The sequence below is a fragment of the Aquarana catesbeiana genome, linkage group LG12, assembly GCF_042186555.1.
Source record: "Aquarana catesbeiana isolate 2022-GZ linkage group LG12, ASM4218655v1, whole genome shotgun sequence".
Taxonomy (NCBI): Eukaryota; Metazoa; Chordata; class Amphibia; order Anura; family Ranidae; genus Aquarana; species Aquarana catesbeiana.
Window position 1 is genome coordinate 118,856,805 of NC_133335.1, and position 23,662 is coordinate 118,880,466.

Genomic DNA, 23,662 nt, shown 5'->3' on the forward strand with positions numbered 1-23,662 from the left:
AGTGTTGAATTGTTTTGTTGCATTTAATGTTTGCAAAATCCCAATATACTGACCTGTATCTGAGTGATCTCTGGATCCCAAAGAGTGCAAAGAACCACATTTGATGCAGCTACCCGCTCATTATTAGACATCTGGCTGGACAATCTGTTCTTTGCAGAATCCTCAGTGACGCCATCTCTGTTCATTATACGCACCACCGCCTAATTAAAAGCCAAACAGATGACTCTTAAAGTGCATGCAAGTTTTCACACATTGGCATATTTATAAAATATACTAAAATGTCCAGTGATTGCATAATTTTCCTAGAGCAGGGTTTCTCAACCTTTTTACCTTGGAGGAACACTTGGCAAAAAGTTTCAGATCTTGGGGAACCCCTGAAATAACCTTCAAATCCACAGCTCACTGAACATTGATGTGGTCAGTGAGCTGTTGATATACATAATTATTTTAGAAACAGAATTACATATTAGAATCAATATTAAAATGTTCTTGTTTATTGTGAAACTTGTGCTTGAATTTATGCTGCACAGATTCCCAATTCTGGGTCAAAATTGAGATAAGCAGTGTGCAGGGCACATTACATGAGAACAGGACACATTATAGGGCACACTGTAGGGCACCTTACATGGGAGCAAAGCACATTATGGAGCCAAAAGCAGGGCACCTTACATTGGATCAGGGCACATGGCAGGGCAGCAATCTCCTTCACATGCAGTGTTAAGCAGGGATGCGGCTGTGATGATTCCTCTTCAGTTGTGCTGTTCCCTGCCGGCCCCTCCTGTCCATTCCACATGGTGTCATATACAAGCACCTGGGATGGAGAGGAGGGGATGTTGGGGAACAGAGCTCTGCAGCTATCACTATCACAGCCGCTTGCCCTTCTAAGTACCGTAAAAGTGATCGGGTGGCTGTAGAGTCGCCTGAATCACTTTTACTAAATAGCCAAACACTATATTACCACAAAAGCTTAATGTAACCTAGTATATTGGACGAAAAGTCTGGCACAGCAGAAATACTTGTAGACATACCTGAACATTAGTGAGATGTGGAAATCTTTCAAGTAGGAAAGGCTTTGTAGGTTTAGCATTGTTCTCTTATGCAAATGGCACCTACAGTTTTATCTACTATGAATGATTGCCAGTACCCTGGGCATATTATTAAATAGGTATGTTAAAATGAAATATAAAATCTTACTCTAGTAGCTGTATAATATATAAATATATGTTAACACAAAATAAAAGTATTCCTCCAAATAATCGCTTTAAAAATAAATTGCAAAAATCACAAACTTTTTTAATCCAACATGAAAGACTCACAGTATATAAGCATAGTATACAACTACAGTATGGGAAACATGAATACAATTCCAAAGTGCAATACCATAAATAATAAAAAAAAAGGATTTCTGACTTTTCTGTAAAATCCATATCTTGGATTTTACAAATTTGACAGTACAAATTTAGACAACTAGGTATTATGTTGCTGCCTTCAAGTGACTGGATACCGGCAAACAGAAGGGTTAGGACTCCATATAACCCCCCCCCCCACTGACAGTTATGCTCAGTTTTTTAGCAAGTAATAAAGATTAAACAGATAGAGTGGAGGGTCCCGTGTCCTGTACTGTATTCTAAGAAACAGATTTTACAGGCAAGTAAAAAAAAAAACTTTTTTCTTGGTCAGACTGTACAGGACAGCTGTTTGTAGCACCTTATGGCTAAATTCGGCATCACTATCCAACTGGTAAAACTGGAAAATGTGTGAACAGATGACCACATGGCAGCCTTACAAATCAGTAAAACAGATGCTTGGTGCTGAAAAACCCAAGAAACTCCCACAGACTTAGTGGAGTGGGAAAGGAAGGAACCTTATCCTGTGGGGAATAGGCTTTAACACTGACCTGTCAAATCCACCTAGCAATGGTGGATTAGATGCAGGATGCCTTTTACGAGAGTCTTCAGGAAGGAAAAAGAGAATCCTTAAGTCTAAAAGGAGGTCGACAGGTAAAAATATACAGAATGAACCACATCCAAAGAATGAAGAGTGACCTCTCTAGGGCGTTGAGGAGCAGGACAGAAAGATGGTGGGACAACATCCTGATTAAAGAGAAAAGGAGGAGACCACCTTGGGCAGAAAAGAAGTTGTGGGTTTAAGGACAACCTTATTGTGTAAAAACCACATGGGGTTCCTTAATGCTGCCACCTAGCAGAAGTGATGGCAACTTGTGTTGTTTTTTTCAGCCAGATTAACTATAAACAAGAAAAAAAAAAAAACACCTTTAAGTGAGTTCAGCCAAATTAATATCCTGGATAGGTCTGAAGAACCATCAGTACCCGATTGAGATCTTACAGCATCACTGGAGAGTGTCAGAATAGTTAAAGGAGAAGTACAGCCAAAGCTCGTTTGGCTGTACTTCTCTTTGGAATCACAGGAGTGCTGTTCAATCTTCTAACCTCAGCTTGTTTAATTAAGCTTTGCCAATAAAACCTGGAAGCTGACTGGTTTCTATGCAGAAGAGAGACTGATTTTGCACTATCCAGCTTTAGTAAATAAACCCCACGGTCTTTGATTCGGTGGAAAAAGGGTCACTTAGTTTTGCCTATATAATAGGCAGCACAATCGCATTACATTATATATACAATGCCGATTGTTTGACAGTTGGAAAAGAACCGCAATTTCCAGATCAGGCAATTGGGTACCTGGATCTGGTCAGCATGAATAACAGAACAAAAATTGCATTTGGTACACAGGGAGGTGCCTAACTCCGTGTTTTTTTGCCAGCATGGTGGCTGTGAACCAGCTGGTCCTTTAGAGATAGTGATCTGCAAAATGTGATTTCAGAGTGGGGGTCAATATATTATGAAATGGTTTCATCCACCGTAAGTAGATGCCAGTATCTCCCCATTATCCGCCTAACCTTCTGATGTTGTCATGCGTACCTTGTAATAAGCCCGGTGGTGGAAACAGTGGACCTAGGTTTTTTGGCTTGATGGATAAGTCCATCCCTGTCTTTAATTTTTTACACAGCCGTTTTTGAGACAGGATTTGCTATAACCCTGACTGAGGCGGCAACGTTGGTGCGCCTTGGCCTCAATCTCAAAATCTTTATGTTTGGAACAATTTCTTGCAGGTGTTGACTATACAGGACGCTATTGATCAGAGGCGTGAGCTGACCACATATAATATGTGTTGCCAGAGGAAGGCTTTCTAAACAGAGTGGAACCCAGGCTGTTGTCCACGTTAATGAATATGCTAACTTCCAAAAATTAGTGACTGTTGATGGCATTTTATGGTAAACTAAAGGCTAAAGTCATTTTGTTCCAGAACACTAAAAAAGGCAGCCAATTCTTCTCTGGTACCAGTCCACACCATGAAAATGTAATCTATGAACCTTTTCGAAATTAACACCCACTCAAAGTGTTCCTGCAATGTCTCATCAAAAAAAGAGGTTTCTCTCCCACCCCCCCTCCAGGTACAGCTTCACATAAGAGGGGGCACATCTAGTCCCCATAGCGACATCGTGCACCTGGAGGTAGTGGGAGGTCTGAAACATAAAAATATTGTGAGACAATAAAAATCATAATACACTCCGGACAAATTGGTTATAGGGTTCCGGCAATGTGTCTCTTTGAGAGATGAAATCCCTCTTGTGAGGGATGGAATTGTAGAGGGCTTATACATCAATAGCAACTAGTCAGGAGTTAGGTGGTATAAAAATACCATCCAAGGATTTCAAAAGATCAATTGTGTCTTGTACATGTGGAGGTAAGGCATGAGGACGTAAGTAATCGTCGACCAACCGACTCGCAGACTCGGTCAGGCAACCATTGCCTGAAACAATGGGCCTACCGGGTGGCTGGTCCATAGATTTGTGAATTTTAGGTAGGGCATACAAAGTTGGGGTTTTAGGGTTACAAGTATTAGGAAACTCCCATGTGGATTTGTCAATCACACCATCAGAATATGCTTGGCTGATGATATTTTAATATGGATAAGTTCATTAAATTAATTTAGAATGAACCTCTGAGATTGAAGATTCGAAAATCCCTCCAATTGGTCTGTTCTATTTCTTTTACCACTTGTTGAGTAAAAGCCCAAATATTGGGATTTCCCTGTAAAAGGGGAAGGGCTCATGACTTGGGTTTATAGACCTGTGGAGATGGGAAGTGGGAAATAGTCAAGGGGCCTGAGCCCATGGGACCAGGACTGGTAACAAGACCGTCCAAGAACTCTTCGATGGAATGATCCCCTTCCGTGTTTCCCTCCTCCCATAAATCCATCAGGTCTTCCAAGGCTTTCAATTCATTGAGGAAAAAATTCTTTCCATAGGGGATTATTCTAAGTATTCTGTCAGTTGAGGATTTCTTGTCATAAAGGACTTTAAACATCAGTCTCTGAGTAAAGAGGTGAACAAAAACTGTAAAAAAAAAAAAAAAAAAAAAAAATAGAAATAGTGTATAACAACACACACACACACACACACACACACAGAGTATCTCACAAAAGTGAGTGCACCCCTCACATTTTTTGTAAATATTTCATTATATCTTTTCATGTGACAACACTGAAGAAATGACACTTTGCTACAATGTAAAGTGGTGAGTGTACAGCTTGTATAACAGTGTCAATTTGCTGTCCCCTCAACAAAAGTGAGTACACTCCTAAGTGAAAATGTCCAAATTAGGACCAAAAGTGTCAATATTTTGTGTGGTCACCATTATTTTCCAACACTGCCTTAACCCTCTTGGGCATGGAGTTCACCAGAACTTCACAGGCTGCCACTGGAGTCCTCTTCCACTCCTCCTCCATGATGACATCACAGAGCTGGTGGATGTTAGAGACATTGTGCTCCTCCAACTTCCATTTGAGGATGCAGCACAGATGCTCATGGCGAGGCCTGTTCTGGCGAGGCCTGTTCTGAGTGGAATCTGTCCTGTTAAACCGCTGTATGGTCTTGGCTGCCGTGCTGCAGCTCAGTTTCAGGGACTTGGCAGTCTTCTTATAGCCTAGGCCATCTTTATGTAGAGCAACAATTCTTCTTTTCAGATCCTCAAAGTTCTTTGCCACGAGGTGCCGTGTTGAACTTCCAGTGAGCAGTATTAGAGAGTTAGAGAGATGACACTGGCTTATATGGTGAGTCAGGAATTACTTGAACTTTGGTTCGGGTCGCCATGGAAATTGATTTACAAATTTTTGTAAGCAGTATCTGGGGTAATCATTGTTTGTTACCAGACCCACATGGGGAAAGGATTTCGGCTAATCCTATCCAGTGGTGCCGATTATCTTCTGCGGCTAATTGTGGATTATCCTTGGAGGGCTGGATTTAAATGCTCCTTTTTTTCTTCCTGGCTCTTTTCCATTGGGAAGATCTTCCTATATATTTTTAAGGTAATCGAAAGTTCCATGTACCCCACTGTGAGGGGGGTGCTTATACATGTGGTTGTTTCCTCATTTTATCTGCACGTGTATAATATATATATATATATATACATATACACACAACACACACATACACTTTTTTCTTTGGTATTCCCATAGCTCCTCTGCCTCTGTTTGCTTCCCCTGCGATCCATTGCTGCCACACCTGCTGGCACTCCTCATGTCTAGTGTAGAATCCCTAACAGTGTTCAACTGATCCATTACAAACTTATGTATATGGTAAGTAATTTAAATAACTTGCCTCTTGGTTTTGTGCTCAGACTCCCATCAACACTACCTGTTAATTTTCCTTATTGGACATACTAACATATGTGATATATTCTAATGTCAACCTGTTTGTAAACCTGTTTATACATGGAAATATATTGAATGGTAATGGTATTATATTCATATAAATTAATTGTATGTTTTTCAGTATATTGATTATATCTATTTCTCTGTAGTTGCACATGCTTTACAGCTCCTGAAGAAGCAGACAAGCAAAACATGTGGGACTAAAAGTGTGGCGCTAGAAATAAAAAGATGAAGCTACCTAAAGCAGGTGCCTTCTCTCCAAAACATACATATGTACGTGTTATATAAACGCCGTAAGGCAAAGTGAGGAAAGTGCTATCATGCACTTACAAACTGCCATCAGGTACTGTATACATTGTGAATCGATGTTAGATATAGTCAATAAGCGTAATTATATATATATATATATATATATCATCCAGTGCAATGGAGTGCAAATCAAGAAGAATAAGTGGCTAAAACGAGCAAAAAAAATCAATAAAGCAATATATGTGAAATAAATAGTGAAAAACAATAAATAAGTCCCAAAAAGAAGTGATAATTGGGGAGAAGGACTAGAGAGGTATCTTCAACTAGGATCATAAATCAATGGTCTCCAAAATGGGTAAATTCGGTGGTGGGTATACACCCGGGAGTGCTGACACCATCGGAGGGGTAGGAGGATGAAAAGGTACCCTTACCGGGAGTGGTGGACCCAGCTCACCATACGGCGGTGGATCAATAAGGCATCGTATTGGAGGCTTGAGGCAAGAATCTCGGGCTGGACTGCACAGTAATCTCTCCAACTGGATCTCACAGCCGCCGAAGGAGATAGGTGGAAGATGGCTGTATCCGCCAAAACGCTGTCAGCTTTCTGGGAGCCTTTCTCCAGCTCAAATGGTCATTAGAAAGTATGTGGAAAAAGAAAGGAGTCTCCACATAGTGTAAATCCGCATATAGGGATTTATTTGTATCAAGTAAAATGGATATCCATAAACAAGCGATAAAAATGTATAAGTAAAAACAATAACAAAAATAGAACAAAGCACAGTAAAAAGTGACCAAGGCCGGCGTATTAACCCTACGCGTTTCGTCTTAAGAGACTTCAACTGGGGTATATGTCGGCCGTTCACTTACTGCGCTATATATATATTTAAAAATTATCGTAATTGCAAGCCTGTGTGGCTACTTCCCTGTTCCGGTGTCTCGTTCACGTTCCAAAGGGTGGGACGCTTCCGTCTCGAGCGTCCTGGACGTCAGACGTCCCGATACTACGTGCAACTCAAGAAAACAGGGAAGTGCGGTTGGTAAGGTGACGATAACCAAGCCTCCAACCGAGCGGCCAATAGAGTTCGTGTATCGAGTCACATGATCGCCACGTCAGGCTCCCCCACACAGCTTAACAGCAAGATACGGAGATATGCAAAAAGCTATAAAATCCCCGATAGTGCTGATCAAATGAGTATGTTTATGACACCACGAACAGCGCTCATCATCTCTTGAGTTTCACGTAGTATCGGGACGTCTGACGTCACGACGTCCAGGACGCTCGAGACAGAAGCGTCCCAACCTTTGGAACGCGAACGAGACACCAGAACAGGGAAGTAGCCACACAGGCTTGCAATTGCGATAAATTTTAAATATATATATAGCGCAGTAAGCGAACGGCCGACATATACCCCAGTTGAAGTCTCTTAAGACGAAACGCATAGGGTTAATATGCCGGCCTTGGTCACTTTTTACTGTGCTTTGTTCTATTTTTGTTATTGTTTTTACTTATACATTTTTATCGCTTGTTTATGGATATCCGTTTTACTTGATACAAATAAATCCCTATATGCGGATTTACACTATGTGGAGACTCCTTTCTTTTTCCACATACTTTCTAATGACCGTTTGAGCTGGAGGAAGGCTCCCAGAAAGCTGACAGCGTTTTGGCGGATACGGCCATCTTCCACCTATCTCCTTCGGCGGCTGTGAGATCCAGTTGGAGAGATTACTGTGCAGTCCAGCCCGAGATTCTTGCCTCAAGCCTCCAATACGATGCCTTATTGATCCACCGCCATATGGTGAGCTGGGTCCACCACTCCCGGTAAAGGTACCTTTTCCTCCTCCTACCCCTCCGATGGTGTCAGCACTCCCGGGTGTATACCCACCACCGAATTTACCCATTCTGGAGACCATTGATTTATGATCCTAGTTGAAGATACCTCTCTAGTCCTTCTCCCCAATTATCACTACTTTTTGGGACTTATTTATTGTTTTTCACTATTTATTTCACATAGATTGCTTTATTGATTTTTTTTGCTCGTTTTTTCAGTCACTTCTTCTTGATTTGCACTCCATTGCATTGGATGATTATATATATATATATATATATATATATATATATATATATATACACACACACGTTTGATTAAGCTTATTGACTATATATAACATTGATTCACAATGTATACAGTACCTGATGGTAGTTTGTAAGTGTGTTACACTTTTGCATGATAGCACTTTTCTCACTTTGCCTTACGGCGTTTATATAACACGTACATATGTATGTTTTGGAGAGAAGTCACCTGCTTTAGGTAGCTTCATCTTTTTATTTCTAGCGCCACACTTTTAGTCCCACACTTTCACTACAATTAGTCATATTGTTGTGTTGGCTGCTTTTATGTTACAGGTTGGCGCAGTATTTTCTATATATAGACAAGCAAAACATGTCGAGCAACAAGCACTGTGATTGATACAGTATAAAAATCTCTCTTATGCGTATGTGGTATATGTATCAAATTCTTTTATGAATTAAGGCCAGTAATAAAACTAGTGTAGTGTTCTTTTAACTTGTCGGACTGAAATAAAATTTTATGTTTTAATATAAAAAAAAAAATCTTGTGTTTGTGGCACTATAAAAATCCCCTCTTTTCTCCTTTTAAAAAAAAATTGTGTTGATATTTAACATAATACATGCAGAGTATATAACAAACAAACAAACAAACTCATTCCATTCGGTTAACTTCCCAGTTCAGTAAATTGTTTACTCATCCTACAGTAATCAAACATCAGTAATATGGGTAGTAAGAAATATTTTATAAGTTATTTAGTATAGCTTTCAAACCATTTGAGCCATAGTGACCACGCTGAACTTTCATGTAAATAAGTCGTCCTGTCCTTTGCCAATAAGAGTTCATAGGTGTAATGAGTTTGGGTCATAAAGCATTTTTGGAGGTGAATGCCCTTTCCACAATCTTGTTAGGTCCCTTTCACACTGCCGCGACTTGAAAGTCGCGCAATTTTGCGGCGATTTCAGGGAATGCCTTTGTAAACTTGGTCTCTGGGCCTCAACCAGCATCAAAGTCAGACCAAAGTAGTGCAGGGACTACTTTGACGTCGGTGCGACTTTAAGTCGCACAAATATGAATGGTTAGCATTTGGAAATCTTGGGGTACGGCTTGTCATGCGACTTTGCACTCCCAAGTCCCAGGACTAGTCGCACAAATGTGTAAGGGGCCTTATGGAGAGTCTGGCTTCTAATAGTATATGTATTGCTACTTTTGTCCCAGCATGTGGTATGCAGTCAATATTCAGATTTAGAATTGCCAGCTCTGGGGAGGGGGATATTTGAGACTGTACAGTATTGCTTATTATGGAAAAAACTTCTTCCCAGAAACCCCGTATATGGGGGCAATCCCACATTACGTGTACAAGTGTTCCTATTTGGCCGCAGTGCCTCCAGCAGTATGGGGAGGTATTCCCTTTATAGTGAGCTAGAATTGAGGGTGTCGGGTACCATCTTTGGGTTAATTCCCACAAGGCCGTACACAATATGGCTTTGTATATAGGAGTTTTGTGCCTTTTTCCATTGGTTTGTAGGATATTGACATTGTAGATCTTGCTCCCATTTAACCACTTAAGCCCCAAACCATTTGGCTGGCCAAAGAGCAAAGCACATTTGCAATTCGGCACTGCGTCGTTTTAACTGACAATTGCGCGGTCGTGCGATGTGGCTCCCAAACAAAATTGACGTCTTTTTTTTCCCACAAATAGAGCTTTCTTTCGGTGGTATTTGATCACCTCTGTAGTTTTTATTTTTTGTGCTATAAACAAAAATAGAGCGACAATTTTGAAAAAAAGGCATTATTTTTTACTTTTTGCTATAATAAATATCCCCAAAAAATATATAAAAAAACAATTTTTTCCTCAGTTTAGGCCGATACGCATTCCTCTACGTATTTTTGGTAAAAAAAAAAAAAAAAAAAATCGCAATAAGTGTTTATTGATTGGTTTGCGCAAAAGTTATAGCCTCTACAAAATAGGTGTTAGTTTTATGGCATTTTTATTAATAATTTTTTTTTTTTACTAGTAATGGCGGCAATCTGTGATTTTTATCATGACTGCGACATTATGGCGGACACATCAGACAATTTTGACACATTTTTGGGACCATTGTCATTTTTACAGCGATCAGTGCTATAAAATTGCACTGATTACGCTAAAAATGACACTGGCAGTGAAGGGGTTAACCACTAGGGGGCTAGGGAGGGGTTAAGTGTGTCCTAGGGAGTGATTCTAACTGTGAGGGGGAGGGGCTGTGTGTGACACATCACTGATCATAGCTCCCGATGACCGGGAGCTATGATCAGTGACAGTGTCACTAGGCAGAATGGGGAGATGCTTGTTTACATTAGCATCTGCCAGTTCTTCAGCTCCGTGAGACGATCACGGGTATCCCCGCGGACATCGAGTGCGCGGGACCCGCGATCCTACTCACAGAGCTCGCGGCAGGGTCGCGCATGCAGCCACACGGCGGCAAATTCAAAGGTACGTACCTGTACGCCCATTTGCCCAGCCGTGCCATTCTGCAGACGTAAATGTACATGCGGTACATGGGGGGATCTTTGTAAATATTGTTTTCTCCCCTAAAGTGGCATAGAAGAGTGATATGGCTTCAATTCCATGTGGATTTAGGAATAGGTAGTTTATGCTAGTAAGGATCTGAGGGTTGAGTCTGATGCAATTGTGTATTTGAATATATTGGTAGTAATCTGAGTGTGGTATGTTATGGTTCGAGACTAATTTATCAAATGATTTATGGATCTGTGTTTGATTAAGATATTGTTAGTGCACCTGCATTTTTTCCCTTGCCATATGTATTTATTTAAGCTAGCTTGTAGTGTTTTAAGGTAGAATTTAGGGATGTCGATAGGCAGAGTTCTAAAAAGATACAGTAATTTTGGGAGGACTAACATTTTAAATGCCGCTAAGCAGCATGCCCAGGAGAACTCAAATCTAGTAAGAGATTCCAGCTCTTTGGCAAATTGTTGTTTAAATGGGACGAAGTTTCTGCTAAAAAGAACTGTTGTACTCACTGTTGTGAGTGTAATGCCCAGGTATTCAATCCCTGCATCCAAGGGGTGAGGGATTTTGTGATGCTAGGAGATTTCTCAAGATTCCATTTACCCCGTTGTTAAGAATGTGGGATTTGGTCTCATTACCTTTCACATAGTTGAAAAAAAGACACAAGTTGTCAGGGCTGGGCCACTCAGCTGTCGGCTAATTGCTAGCTCCTATCTCTCCACAGTGACTCACCTGTTGATGATCCTGCTCGTTGGTCCTGCCTACTTAAGCCATCCAGTCCAGATGATCTCTGCCTTCGCCTTGGTCACATCTCTAGAGACGCTCTCCTGTGTTCCTGTTAAAGACTTGCTTGGCTGACATTCCTTCTGGCTCCCTGACTTTTGGCTTGTCTGACTATTCGTTCCGGTTCCTGAACTCTGGCTATGTTTTGACTACGTTTACTCTGTTTACCTTTTTTTAATTATTATTAAACAAGTGTGATTTAACTGTACTTCTGATTCATGGTTTCTGACACAAGTCCAACCTACGTGTGTTATTATATGTCAGTATTACATTGTATATCCCTGTATGTTGTGGTCGTTCAGGTGCTTATCCAATAGTTTTTTGAAACTATCTATGCCCCCCCGCTGAAACCACCGCCTGTGGAAGGGAATTCCACACTCTTGCCACTCTTACAATAAAGAACCCTCTACGTCGTTTAAGGTTAAACCGCTTTTCTTCTAATTTTAGTGAGTGGCCATGTGTTTTATTCCTGTTGTGGGGTCACCAGTATGGTATTTGTAAATTGAAATAAAATCCTCTCAATCGCCTCATCTCCAGAGAGAATACGTTTAGTGCTCGCATCCTTTCTTCATAACTAATATCCTCCAGACCCTCTATTAGCTTTGTTGCCCTTCTTTGTACTCGTTCTATTTCCAGGACATCCTTCCTGAGGACTGGTGCCCGGAACTGGACAGCATACTCCAGGTGAAGCTGGACCAAGGTCTTGTAGAGTGGCAGAATTATCGCTTCATCCCTGGAGTTGATGCCAATATCTGTTTGCTTTGTTAGCAGCAGCTTGCTGAGCCTATCATCTACTAGGACCCCCAAGTCCTTTTCCTTCCTAGATTCCTCCAGAGGTTCACCCCCTAGTGAGTAGATTGCATTCATATTTTTTCCACCCAAATGCATTATTTTACATTTTTCTACAATAAACCTCATTTGCCATGTAGTTACCCACCACATTAATTTGTTCAGATCTTTTTGCAAGGTTTCCACATCCTGCGGAGAAGTTATTGCCCTGCTTATCATCGTCTGCAAATACAGAGATTGAGCTGTTTACCCCATCCTACAGGTTGTTAATGAATTAAACAGGATTGGTCCCAGCACTGAACCCTGGGGGACCCCACTTCCCACCCCTGACCATTCCGAGTATTCCCTATTTATCACCACCCTCTGAACTTGCCCCTTGTAGCCAGTTTTCAATCCATGTACCCACCCTATGGTCCATGCCAGTGGACCTTACTTTGTACCGTAAACGTTTATGGGGAACCGTGCCAAATGCTTTTGCAAAATCCAGATACACCACATCTACAGGCCTTCCTTTATCTAGATGGCAGCTCACCTTCTCATAGAAGGTTAATAGATTGGTTTGGCAAGAATGATTCTTTATGAATCCATGCTGATTACTACTAATGGTACCGTATTCCTTACTAAGATCTTGTATATAGTCCCTTACCATCCCCTCCAAGAGCTTGCATACTATTGATGTTAGGCTAACTGGCCTGTAATTCCCAGGGATGGATTTTGGGCCTTTTTTAAATATTGGCGCTACATTGGCTTTTCTTCAATCAGTTGGTACCATTCCAGTCAGACTGTCAGTAAAAATTAGGAACAATGGTCTGGCAATTACTTGACTGAGTTCCCCAAGTACCCTCAGGTGCAAGCCATCTGGTCCAGGTGATCTATTAATGTTACGTTTCCCAAGTCTATTTCTAATTCTGTCCTGTTAGCCATGACGGTGCTTCCTGTGATGTGTCATGAGGACAAACACTGCAGTTTTGGTTACTGAATCCCCCCCCCCGATTCCCTCGTGGAGACTGAGAAGAATAAATGTAATACCTTCGCCATCTTCCCATCCTTTGTAACCAGATGTCCTTCCTCATTCTTTATGGGGCCAATATGGTCTGTCCTCCCTTTTTTACTGTGTATATACAGAAAGTATTTCTTGGGATTTGTTTTGCTCTCCTCCGCTATGTGTCTTTCGTGTTCTATCTTAGCCACCCTAATTGCACCCTTACATATCTTATTGCATTCTTTGTAAAGTCTGAATGCTGGTGATGATCCCTCAGCCTTGTATTTTTTGAAGGATTTCTCCTTTGCTTTTATATGCATTTTGACATTAGAGTTAAGCCATCCAGGACTTTTGTTCGCTCTTTTAAATGTATTACCCAATGGGATGCACTGGCTAATGCCCTTATTTAATATGCTCTTAAAGCAAACCCATCTCTCCCCCGTGTTCTTTATTTCTAAGATTTTATCCCAATTTATATCTTCTAGCAAGGTTCGTAGTTTAGGGAAATTGGCGCTTTTGAAATTCAGTGTCTTTGAGTTCCCCTTGTGTTACCTATTTGTGTGATTTATACTGAAGCACTATGATAAACACTTCCCATCCTTGTTGCTAATCCAAATTGTGATAGGAGGTCCGTCTCCCCCTCCTCCCTCAGGTTAGGGGGCCTGTAGCATACTCCCAGTATTATTTTCCCCTTAGCTTCATCCCTTTGTAGTATGAAATCTCTCATAGGACATTTTGTATAATGGGCAGGGAACATGTCAGGTTTGTGATCATAAGAATGACATCATCCGCGAAGAGGCTTATTTTGTGTATCTTATTTTGTATACTGTAAACCCAGATAGACGGGTCACTTCTTATCCTTTCTCTTAGAGGTTCCATAACTGTATTGAAGATTAAGGGGTAAAGGGGGCATCCCTGCCTAGGCTGAGGGGGTTGGGTATAGTGCTACATATACCTAGGCTGAGGGGGTTGGGTATAGTGCTGTAATAGCTGATAATATTCTCTTTCGGAACCCAAATTGCTTAAGACTGCTTGAAGATAGTTGTTATCCACATTTTTTAAACTGCGGTTTTATTTATGCAAATAAATGTTTTGATACAGATTTTTTTGGACTATGATGTGAAGGGGATTGTGGTGTAAGGAAGGGGGGATTGAGGGCACTGGTGTAAAGGTGGGGTATGCAGTGTAACGCTAGGTTCACACCTATACATTTGCTGCAGCTCGCGTTTGTGCAGGTACAGCAGCCCATTCATTTGAATGGGCTGCTGTACTTGCGGGAGAAAGGTTCCTGCACCTTTTAAAAAATGCAGCCGCTGGGAAATCGCATGGTGCTTTTGCCCCATGTGATTTCCCGCACCCAAAAATATGCTAGGAGTGTGGCTGCAGGTGGTTGTGGGTGCAGGAATAGGTGTGATTTACACACTACCCTGCACTCTACCACCCACAACAGTGTGAACCTAGCCTGGGTGGGAGAGCCTAGGGCACTGATGTAAAAGGGTGGTCTAAGAAGGATGTAAAGGGGGAGATCCCTTAGGGATCAGGCTTTAAAGGGTGGGGGACTGTGATGCGTACAGGAGGCCATGATGTAAAGAATGTAAATCATAGCACAAACAAGACACTCGGACCTCCCCTGGAAGAAAATGCTATTGACTGGACCTCTGTGAATTTTAATTCAGTACCCCTGCTCTAGGGTGTCTCACTCAATCAGCTTGAAGCCCCGTATGGTGATCGGGAAAGTGATTGCTGCCACCCCAGTGGCGGGGGATAAGGTAGTTCAGAAGGAAGAAGAACCTTGGTACACTGCCCAAATCTACCCTCTGCTTGGGAAGAGAGGATCAAAGCTCAGATAGCTCGATGGGAGAAAATGTTCTCAAAGAATGATTTTGATGTGGGCTGTGCCAGGAGAGCATTGAATTAGACAAATAGAAATAGATGTTGAGGCACTTTGTTGTTCGATTTCCCATTACAGAGGCCTTCAAGTCATCAGAAATTTATTTTCACAAAGCACTGCCCATTCAATGTTTGACTTGGTAGTGGAGCTTTTGAGCTTTATTCTACACCACAATATTTTTGTTTTTGATGGCTCCCATTTCCTCCAGGTACAGGGGGTGGCTATGGCGACGTCCTGTGTTCCCTCCTATGCCAACCTGGGGGAATGGGAGCATCATATTTTTCTTTCTGATGATTTTTACATATTTTCTGAGCATATTTTGCTCTGGCTTCATTATATAGACAACGTATTTCGTTTATAGGATGGTCCTACTGATTTATTACATGATTACAACTGTGGCGGCTGGTCCTTAAGCGGTAAATGTCTTAATAAAATTATGTATTTTTAGATATTCTGTTGTTACATAGTTACACAGTAGCTGAGGTTGAAGAAAGACACAAGTCCATCAAGTTCAACCTATGTGTGTGATAATATGTCAAGATTACATTGTATATCCCTGTATGTTGCGATCGTTCAGGTGCTTATCTAATAGTTTTTTGAAACTATTGATGCCACCCGCTGAGACCACCTCCTGTGGAAGGAAATGCAACATCCTTGCCATTCTTACAATAAAGAACCCTCTACGTAGTTTAAGGTAATACCTCTTTTCTTCTAATTTTAATGAGTGGCCACGTGTCTTGTTAAAATCCCTTCTGCAAAAAGGTTTTATCCCTATTGTGGGGTCACCAGTATGGTATTTGTAAATTGAAATCATATCCCCTCTCAAGCGTCTCTTCTCCAGAGAGAATAAGTTCAGTGCTCGCAACCTTTCTTCATAACTAATACTAATGACCTCCAGACCCTTTACTAGCTTTGTTGTCCTTTGTACTCGCTCCATTTCCAGTACATCCTTCCTGAGGACTGGTGCCCAGAACTGGACAGCATACTCTTTTTTTTGATTCAGTACTTTTTTATTCTTTTCATAGCAGTACAAGTTATACATTTATCCATACATTTTATTACAGATACATAATCTTGCTTCTAACATTCACCCGCCCCAAAAAAAAAAAAAAAAAAAATAGATTTCCTCCCCCTACTGTATCTCCCCCCCCCCTCCCATTCTCTCCCAATATTGATTCATCTTTTATTTTCATTGTCCCAGGCCTCTACCTAGCTTTTCCAGATGGCATCAAATTTATCTTGGCTCCCTCTATGTGTATAAATAAATTCCTCCTTTATTATGGTTTCGTTCATTTGTGTTCTCCATTCTTCGACCGTTGGGGAGTATATAGATATCCACTTCTGAGCTATTAGCTTTCGTGCCTGAAACAAGCCTCTCGTCATTGCGGTATGGGTATGATTTGAAATATTTGGTTCCTCCACTATATTTAATAAACATAAATTTGGGTCTAGTGAAATTTCTATACCTAATGTGCTATTTATGTTTTTAATTATATTCTGCCAATAACGATGGAGTTTGGGGCATTTCCACAACATGTGTATTAGATTAGCCGGTGCACCACTACACCGGGGGCATAAGGGGGATTCCCTGCGTTTCCACTTAAATAGTTTTTCGGGGGTATAGTATGATCTATGTGTAATAAAAAGTTGTGTTAATTTTTGAGTAGCTGATAGAGATACCTTTGGGATCGCAGACAAGACCTCCGACCACTGAGCGTCAGTCAGTGCTCCCAGGTCTCGTTCCCACTGTGACCTGGGCGGCACCACTACCGCTTCCTTAAATTTACACTGCAATATCTCATATATTTTAGAGATAAGTCCCTTCTTTTGATCCCTTTTCTTCAACAATATTGTTATTTTAGAGACATTAAACTTAAATACAGATGGGGCCTGGACATGAAAAGCATGTCTAAGCTGGAGATACTGAAAGAACCTCTGTCTTGGAATCCCGAATTCCTCAGATATTTGCGCAAATGATTTTATCTTATCGTTCCAAAACAGTTGTTCCACATATCTCAGCCCTGAGTTTGCCAAAGCCCAAATCCCTCCAATCTCTGCACTTCCTCAGTTTGCGTTATTCCATATTGGTGTATAGGAAGTATAACCTGTAATGCTAGTAATCTTTTTTATTGCTAGCCATACCTTATTGAATAGCTCACCTGTCATGAATTTCTTATCTTTTTGAAAGGTTTTTGTCTCTAGTAGGGACATCAGCGAATATCCCTTACCCAGTGGAAGTAATAACCCCTGTATGGGATCATTCTCATCTACCTCTGTCCAGCCAAAAAATTGCTGGGTTTGTGAAGCCAAAAAATAATTTTTTGGATGTGGGATAGAGAGTCCCCCCTCATCTTTAGCCAGCATTAAGGTTGTTAATTTAATACGTGCATATTTTTTCTTCCAAATGAGTTCGCGAAAAAGCGATTCTATCCTTTTAAACCAGAATGCGGCTATCCACATCGGACAGTTATGAAAAATGTACAATAATTGTGGGGCCCCAAATCATCTTTATAAGATTGGCTCTGCCAATCACAGTTAATGGGAGTTTGCACCAGGTCTGACATTTATCTTTAAGCCTAGTCAATAGTGGTCTAAGGTTAAGGTCCACCTAGTCCCCCACTTTTCGAGTTACCTGGATCCCTAAATACTTAATTTTATGTTTTATTTGCATTTGTTTTGCACAGTCTGGTAATGAAATTTTTGGTTTATATAGTGGCATCAATACCGACTTCTCCCAGTTGATGCGAAACCCAGAAAACTGTCCAAATGCAGATACAAGTGTCATGAGTTCCTCTAAGGATTTTGTGGGGTCGCTCAGAAAGATTAAGGCATCATCTGCATATAGGGCTATTTTGTCCTCTCTTCCTGCACGTCAGAATCCCTCTATCCCCGAACACTGTCTAATCGGGACGGCCAATGGTTCCACCGCCAATGCAAACAGCAACGGGGATAGAGGGCAGCCTTGTCTGGTTCCCCGAGATGGGAAAGCTGGTGACAGTGTCATTGATCCGCAGCCTTGCCCTAGGGTCTTTATATAATAATTTTAGCCAGCTTATAAAGCCTGGCCCTGTACCAAAGGCAATCAATACCATCCATAGATACTCCCATTCTACCATGTCAAATGCCTTCTGGGCATCCAATGAAGAATGGCACCAGCTCCCCGTTGTCCATTGGCAATTGCAGATTCAAAAAGAGCCTGCGAATATTTGTTGCTGCTGATCTGGAGGGGATGAAACCTGTTTGATCCCTATGGATCAAAGTATCAATGTGTCTAGATAACCTATTTGCCAAGACCTTAGCTAGTATTTTAACATCAGATGTAAGGAGAGATATTGGGCGATAAGAACCGGGCTTTAGTGGATCTTTATCCGGTTTTAGAATTATGATTATTATTGTTTCCATCATTGATTTAGGGAGTTCCCGTGTGACATATGCTTCATTGAGTACTTCGAGGAGTTCTGGGATCAAGATCTGACCGTATAGTTTATATATCTCCACGGGGAATCCATCCATCCCTGGAGCTTTGTTGTTTTGAATTTGTCCCACCGCTTCCTCCAGCTCTGCCATAGTTATAGGAATATCCAAGGATTCCCTTTCTATTGAGGTCAGCTTGGGCATAGTTAGATTATCTAAGAATTGTTCAGTCTTTCCCCTTACATTTAAGTTTTCAGATTCATACAACTGTGAATAGAAATCTACAAATATCTTTTGGATGCCCTCTGTATCATACTTTACTATCCCCTTTCTGTCTTCAATAGCAGCTATAGTGAATGAGCCTTCCTGGTTCTGTGTTATCATTGCTAACATATGACCCATCTGTTCCCCCATTTCGTAGTGCTTTTGGTTCTGCAAGAATCTATTATTCTCTGCCTTAGTTAAAACCAGATTTTTATATAGATTCTGCGCGTCCTGCCATGCTCCCAATTTCTCCCTATTGGGATCTGATGTGTATTCTTGTTCTGTTTGCTTAACTCTCTGGGTTAACTCTTCCTCCCGCTGTCTTGTGGCCAATTTAATTTTAGATATTTCTTTAATTATTAGGCCTCTAAGGTATGCTTTCATTGTATCCCACACCATCATCGCTGAAGTTGAGCCCTTATCTCCAAAAAAGCCCATTAGCAGTTGTTTTATTTGACTACTCTCTGGGATCAAGGATAGCCACTGTGGATTGACTTTCCACATTTGCCGAATCAGGTGTTCTGTCCACTCCAAAGTCACAGTTAATGGAGAGTGGTCCGAGATTCCCCATGCTTCGTACTGAATTATTTTTACTAATGGGAGAAAATGACCATTTCCCAAGGCCATGTCAATTCTGGATAGTGATCCATAAGTACTTGAATAGCATGAGTATTCTTTACTAACCGGGAATCTTACTCTCCATATATCTGATAGACCCATCTCTTGTATCTGGCTGGCCCATCTTGTGGCCTTTCCCCTCCCATTACTCTTTTTGTTACTTTGCCTGTCCAACTCTTCATTTAGTACATTATTAAAGTACCCAATTATCACTGTTGGAACATCAGGCAGTTGTGCCATTTTTTCAAAAACCTTTTTTAAAACGTCGTCTTTATATGGAGGGGGAATATACACATTCACCAAGAAGATTATTCTATCATTTATGGAGCATAATAGCATCAAATATCGACCAGCCGGATCTTTAATACACTGCTTACAGGTAAACCTAATAGCGTTCGAAATCAAAATACTCACACCACGGGAGTATGTAGAATATATAGCATGAAATTCATATTTATATTTAAATGTACGAAACATTTTGTCATCTCCTGTAGGCAGACTATTGCGGGATTGTAGAATTCAATTAGTTCTTTTACCGCACATCTCTTTCTACTATCCCCCAATCCTCTGACATTCCATGACATCACTTTGATTTCACTTGTCATCTTGCATCAAAAGAAGACAAGAATACAAATAGAGAATGAGAATTTTTTGGGGCATAGCAGAAATCCCCGAAGAGTAGGAGGGGGAGAGAGAGAGGGGGCCAAGAGGGGCAGATGACGAGGAGGAGGAGAAAAGTGAGAGAAGAAAAAAGGAAGAAACAATAATAAAAAAAAAAAAAAAAAAAAGACCCACACACACCACCCACCCTTGTAACCCCCCCTCCCCCCCCAACCTCCTTCACTACGTACAATCCTACTACTTCCATCCCCCCTTCCCATCTCACTTCAATCTGTAGCTGGATACTACCATTCCAAGCTGAGATTCCCTCTCCAAAGGGGGGAGAGGGATCAGCTACACCAACATGCTTCTTGTCCACATGAGACCCATACAGGGGGCCCACTGTAGCCATTTCCAACGTTACATCCGTACCATATATCTACCCAGGTGGGGGAGGAGTATGACCCCCCCTCCCTCCATGGGAAAAAAAAAAAAAGCTACAGGTAGGCTCCGGAGGTGAAAATAACCCCTCTCACCCCGACTCTTCTCATCTATTCTTCGATCCTTATGCCCAGACTACTCCTGTCTCCTATCCAGCCACGTATTAACTGCGTCTGGTGTATCAAAAAACTGAACTCCATCCCGATCTATAATACGTAGTTTTGCCGGAAACAACATTGCATATTTAATCCTTAGTGCAAATAAGCGCCGTTTAACTTCCGTAAATTTTGCCCTCTGCTTCTGTACTTCTACCGAGAAGTCTGGGTAGAAGGACACTTTGTTGCCCTTATACTCAGTACTGCCTCTCTGTCTTGCTTTAGACAGTATATTATCTCTATCTTGGCAATTTAATAATCTAATAATAATTGGCCTAGGTCTTCCTCCAGCAGAGGGGGCATGACTTGTTATACGATGTGCTCGTTCTATTGCAAACGTTTTTGAGAAGCCCTCCACCCCAAAAATGTCCAGTAACCATTTTTCAAAAAATATAACAGCTGATTGGCCTTCTTGTTCCGGTAGACCTAGTATACGGACATTATTGTGTCTTTGTCTACTCTCCATTCCTTCCATTCTTTGAGTTTGATCCCTTATTTGTGTTTTTATCAGATGTATATCCTTTTTTATCATCGGTATTGAGTCCTCCAATTCTCCTACTCTTGTTTCCACCGCAGTAGTTCGTTCACATATTTTCTGATTCTCATGTCTCATAGTTGCGATGTCTCCTTTTAGTTCTGACATCTGATTTGTTAGTGATAACAGTGAATTATTACAGGCCTGTACTGCCATAAGAACGTCTCTCAAGGTTGGTTCCACCATTACAGGGGGGGTGGGGGTGTTCTGCCGTATATTTACATCTTTATTTATTTTTGTTACATCTATTTCTTGTCTGCTCATCTCATAATCTGGCGTCTCCGTACATCCACTGGAATCTATTACTGTTACCACAGACGTATTTACGACCGATCTCCCCTCTAATCCCCATGAGATTCGTGGGATCTGTGATGTCTGTACTGTTTCGTGCTCCATCTGCGGGTTTTCCATTATGTCCAGATTTACCATTAATTCACTGCTTTCTTTCACAATGGATTTTGCTTGGTTGAGAGAGTCTATTCCTTGATTAGCTAGGTTTCCTATAGGCCCTTTTTTCTGCTCTTTCTGGCTTTTCATGGGTTGTTTTTTGTCTGGGCCTACTATATAAGACTCCTCATTTATTTTTAATGCTTTCTCCATTTCTGCATCCTGTTCCCTCCTCCTTTGTCATGTCATATTCCACTGTGGTTTCAGATAGCGTTTGCTAATAGCTGTTTAGAGGTGGTAATAGTTTATCAGCTGTTCGCAATGCTAACAGCTTGATGTAATTAGTCTCCTTTAGCTCATTCTACAATATTTCCGCTGTTTTAATAGCAATTTGATATGTCTTTTATATAAGCAAGATATACATATATGTCATTATTTGCTGTAAGCTGTAATAACTCTAGGCATATGACTTCCACTCAGCAGTTAGTGGAATATAAAACAAACACAGTCCGTCAACATGCCGAGTTATTTATTTATTTTTTTTATTTTTAAAATGGCAACAGTTGTTTATTAATAGTGGTTGACACCATTCACAACAACTTATAGTTATCAGCTTTTTCAGTCCGTCAATAGATAGCTAGTAGCAACAATTCCCCAGTACATCAGTATCCACAGCAAGATATCAAATGACAATGATTCAATTACTGCTATCAGTCTTTGAGAAAAACAAAAACAAAAAACAACTCCTTCAGTTGTGAGATTTAGTAGTAGACCGGATAGCTTTATAGCATTTATATGTAGCAATATGTAACAATAGAAATAAGTAGCATGTCTTTGAGCAAACAAGAAAGATATTTAGTTACAATTTTTATCACAGTAGCAGAGGTAGCCAAAAAACAGCAGTGCAATAGATTGTTGAGGCAGCAGTATAGCAGTTTAGATTTGGCTGTTTTAGGAGTTTTTAATGGTATAAGATCATATATGACAACAAAGCAGCAGTGTGATAAAATGCTGAAGCACCAGTTTGACAGTTTAGCAGTTTTTAATGGCAGTGGAATATAGCAGTATATGGCAGAAAAACCTCAATGCAAATAAACTGCTGAAGCAAAGTACTGAAGCAAGTGTTTAGCAGTTTTTAATAGTATATGGCAGCAGGTGGTAGTGTTAAATACTATACAGCGTATCTTTATATAGTCCAGAAGCAGTATGGACATATGAAGTCTGTGAACAAAAAAAAAAAAAAAAAAAAGAAAGCACACTTACCACAGCTGCCACTGCTTTTATCTTCCTGATCTTTCCTTCTCCAGAGAGGCAAAGTGCCGTGCTGTTACTGCCGATATTATAGCATCTAATGCCCCTAATTATTGCTTTTTATAGCATTTTGTAGCCATACAGCCACAATCATGAGCTGGTGAACTTTTAGCTGAGAGTTCAGATTTCTTCAAGCCAAGAGCGGGAGTCAACAGGTGTTCAGTGTTTTTATCATCCTGTGTTTTCTGGAATTCCTCCGTTCTCCCGTCCCACCCGGCATTCAGAGATGTCCTGACCTCAGGTATGGTAAGAACAGCAGGGGAAACAAACGGCTGAGGTATGGGGAGACCGAGGCTTGCCCATACCCAAACGAACAGGTGGAATATAGTGCGTCTCCGCTCCTCTGTATCCCACTATCCTGGAGAGCTTAGATTGGTTTTACATTTTTAGCAGCTTTAGCGTTTTTTTTTAGGAGAGCTCGTTCCCCAACTCCTCAGCTCCTCCGCTTCTCAGTGACCCAAGCATTGGTGTCGGCGTCAGCTTCCGCATGGAATAGAAGTTTAGGACTTCACTACCTGAATGAGCGCGGTACATCACGGAGCAGGCAGATCACCGCCCGCTCAGCCTCCGTCACATCAGAACGTGCCTACGCCCCCCCTCTGACACCAGCATACTCTAGGTGTGGCCGGACCAGAGTCTTGTAGAGTGGGAAAATTATAGCTTTATACCAGGAGTTAATCCCTTTTCTTAATTCATGCCAATATTCTGTTTGCTTTGTTAGGCTCAGCAATGGCATGCAATGCCAAGCTGCTGCTATCTACTAGGACTCACAGGTCCTTTTCCATCCTAGATTCCCCTACAGGTTCTCCCCCTAGTGTATAGATTGCATTAATATTTTTGCCACCCAAGTGCATTATTTTACACTTTCCTACATTAAACCTCATTTGCCATGAAGTTGCCACCACATTAATGTGTTCAGATCTTCTTGCAAG

General features: G+C 41.1%; 1 protein-coding gene across 5 annotated transcripts in view; it reads right to left on the reverse strand.

Moving 5' to 3' along the window:
- COASY (Coenzyme A synthase) overlaps positions 1 to 23,662 on the reverse strand; it is a 747,507-nt gene that overhangs the window by 100,108 nt on the left and 623,737 nt on the right. For all 5 annotated transcript variants that reach the window (XM_073608300.1, XM_073608302.1, XM_073608303.1 and 2 more), the window contains one exon: positions 54 to 200. In XM_073608300.1, the coding sequence (XP_073464401.1) occupies positions 54 to 200 (147 nt within the window). The remainder of the gene's footprint in view (positions 1 to 53; positions 201 to 23,662) is intronic.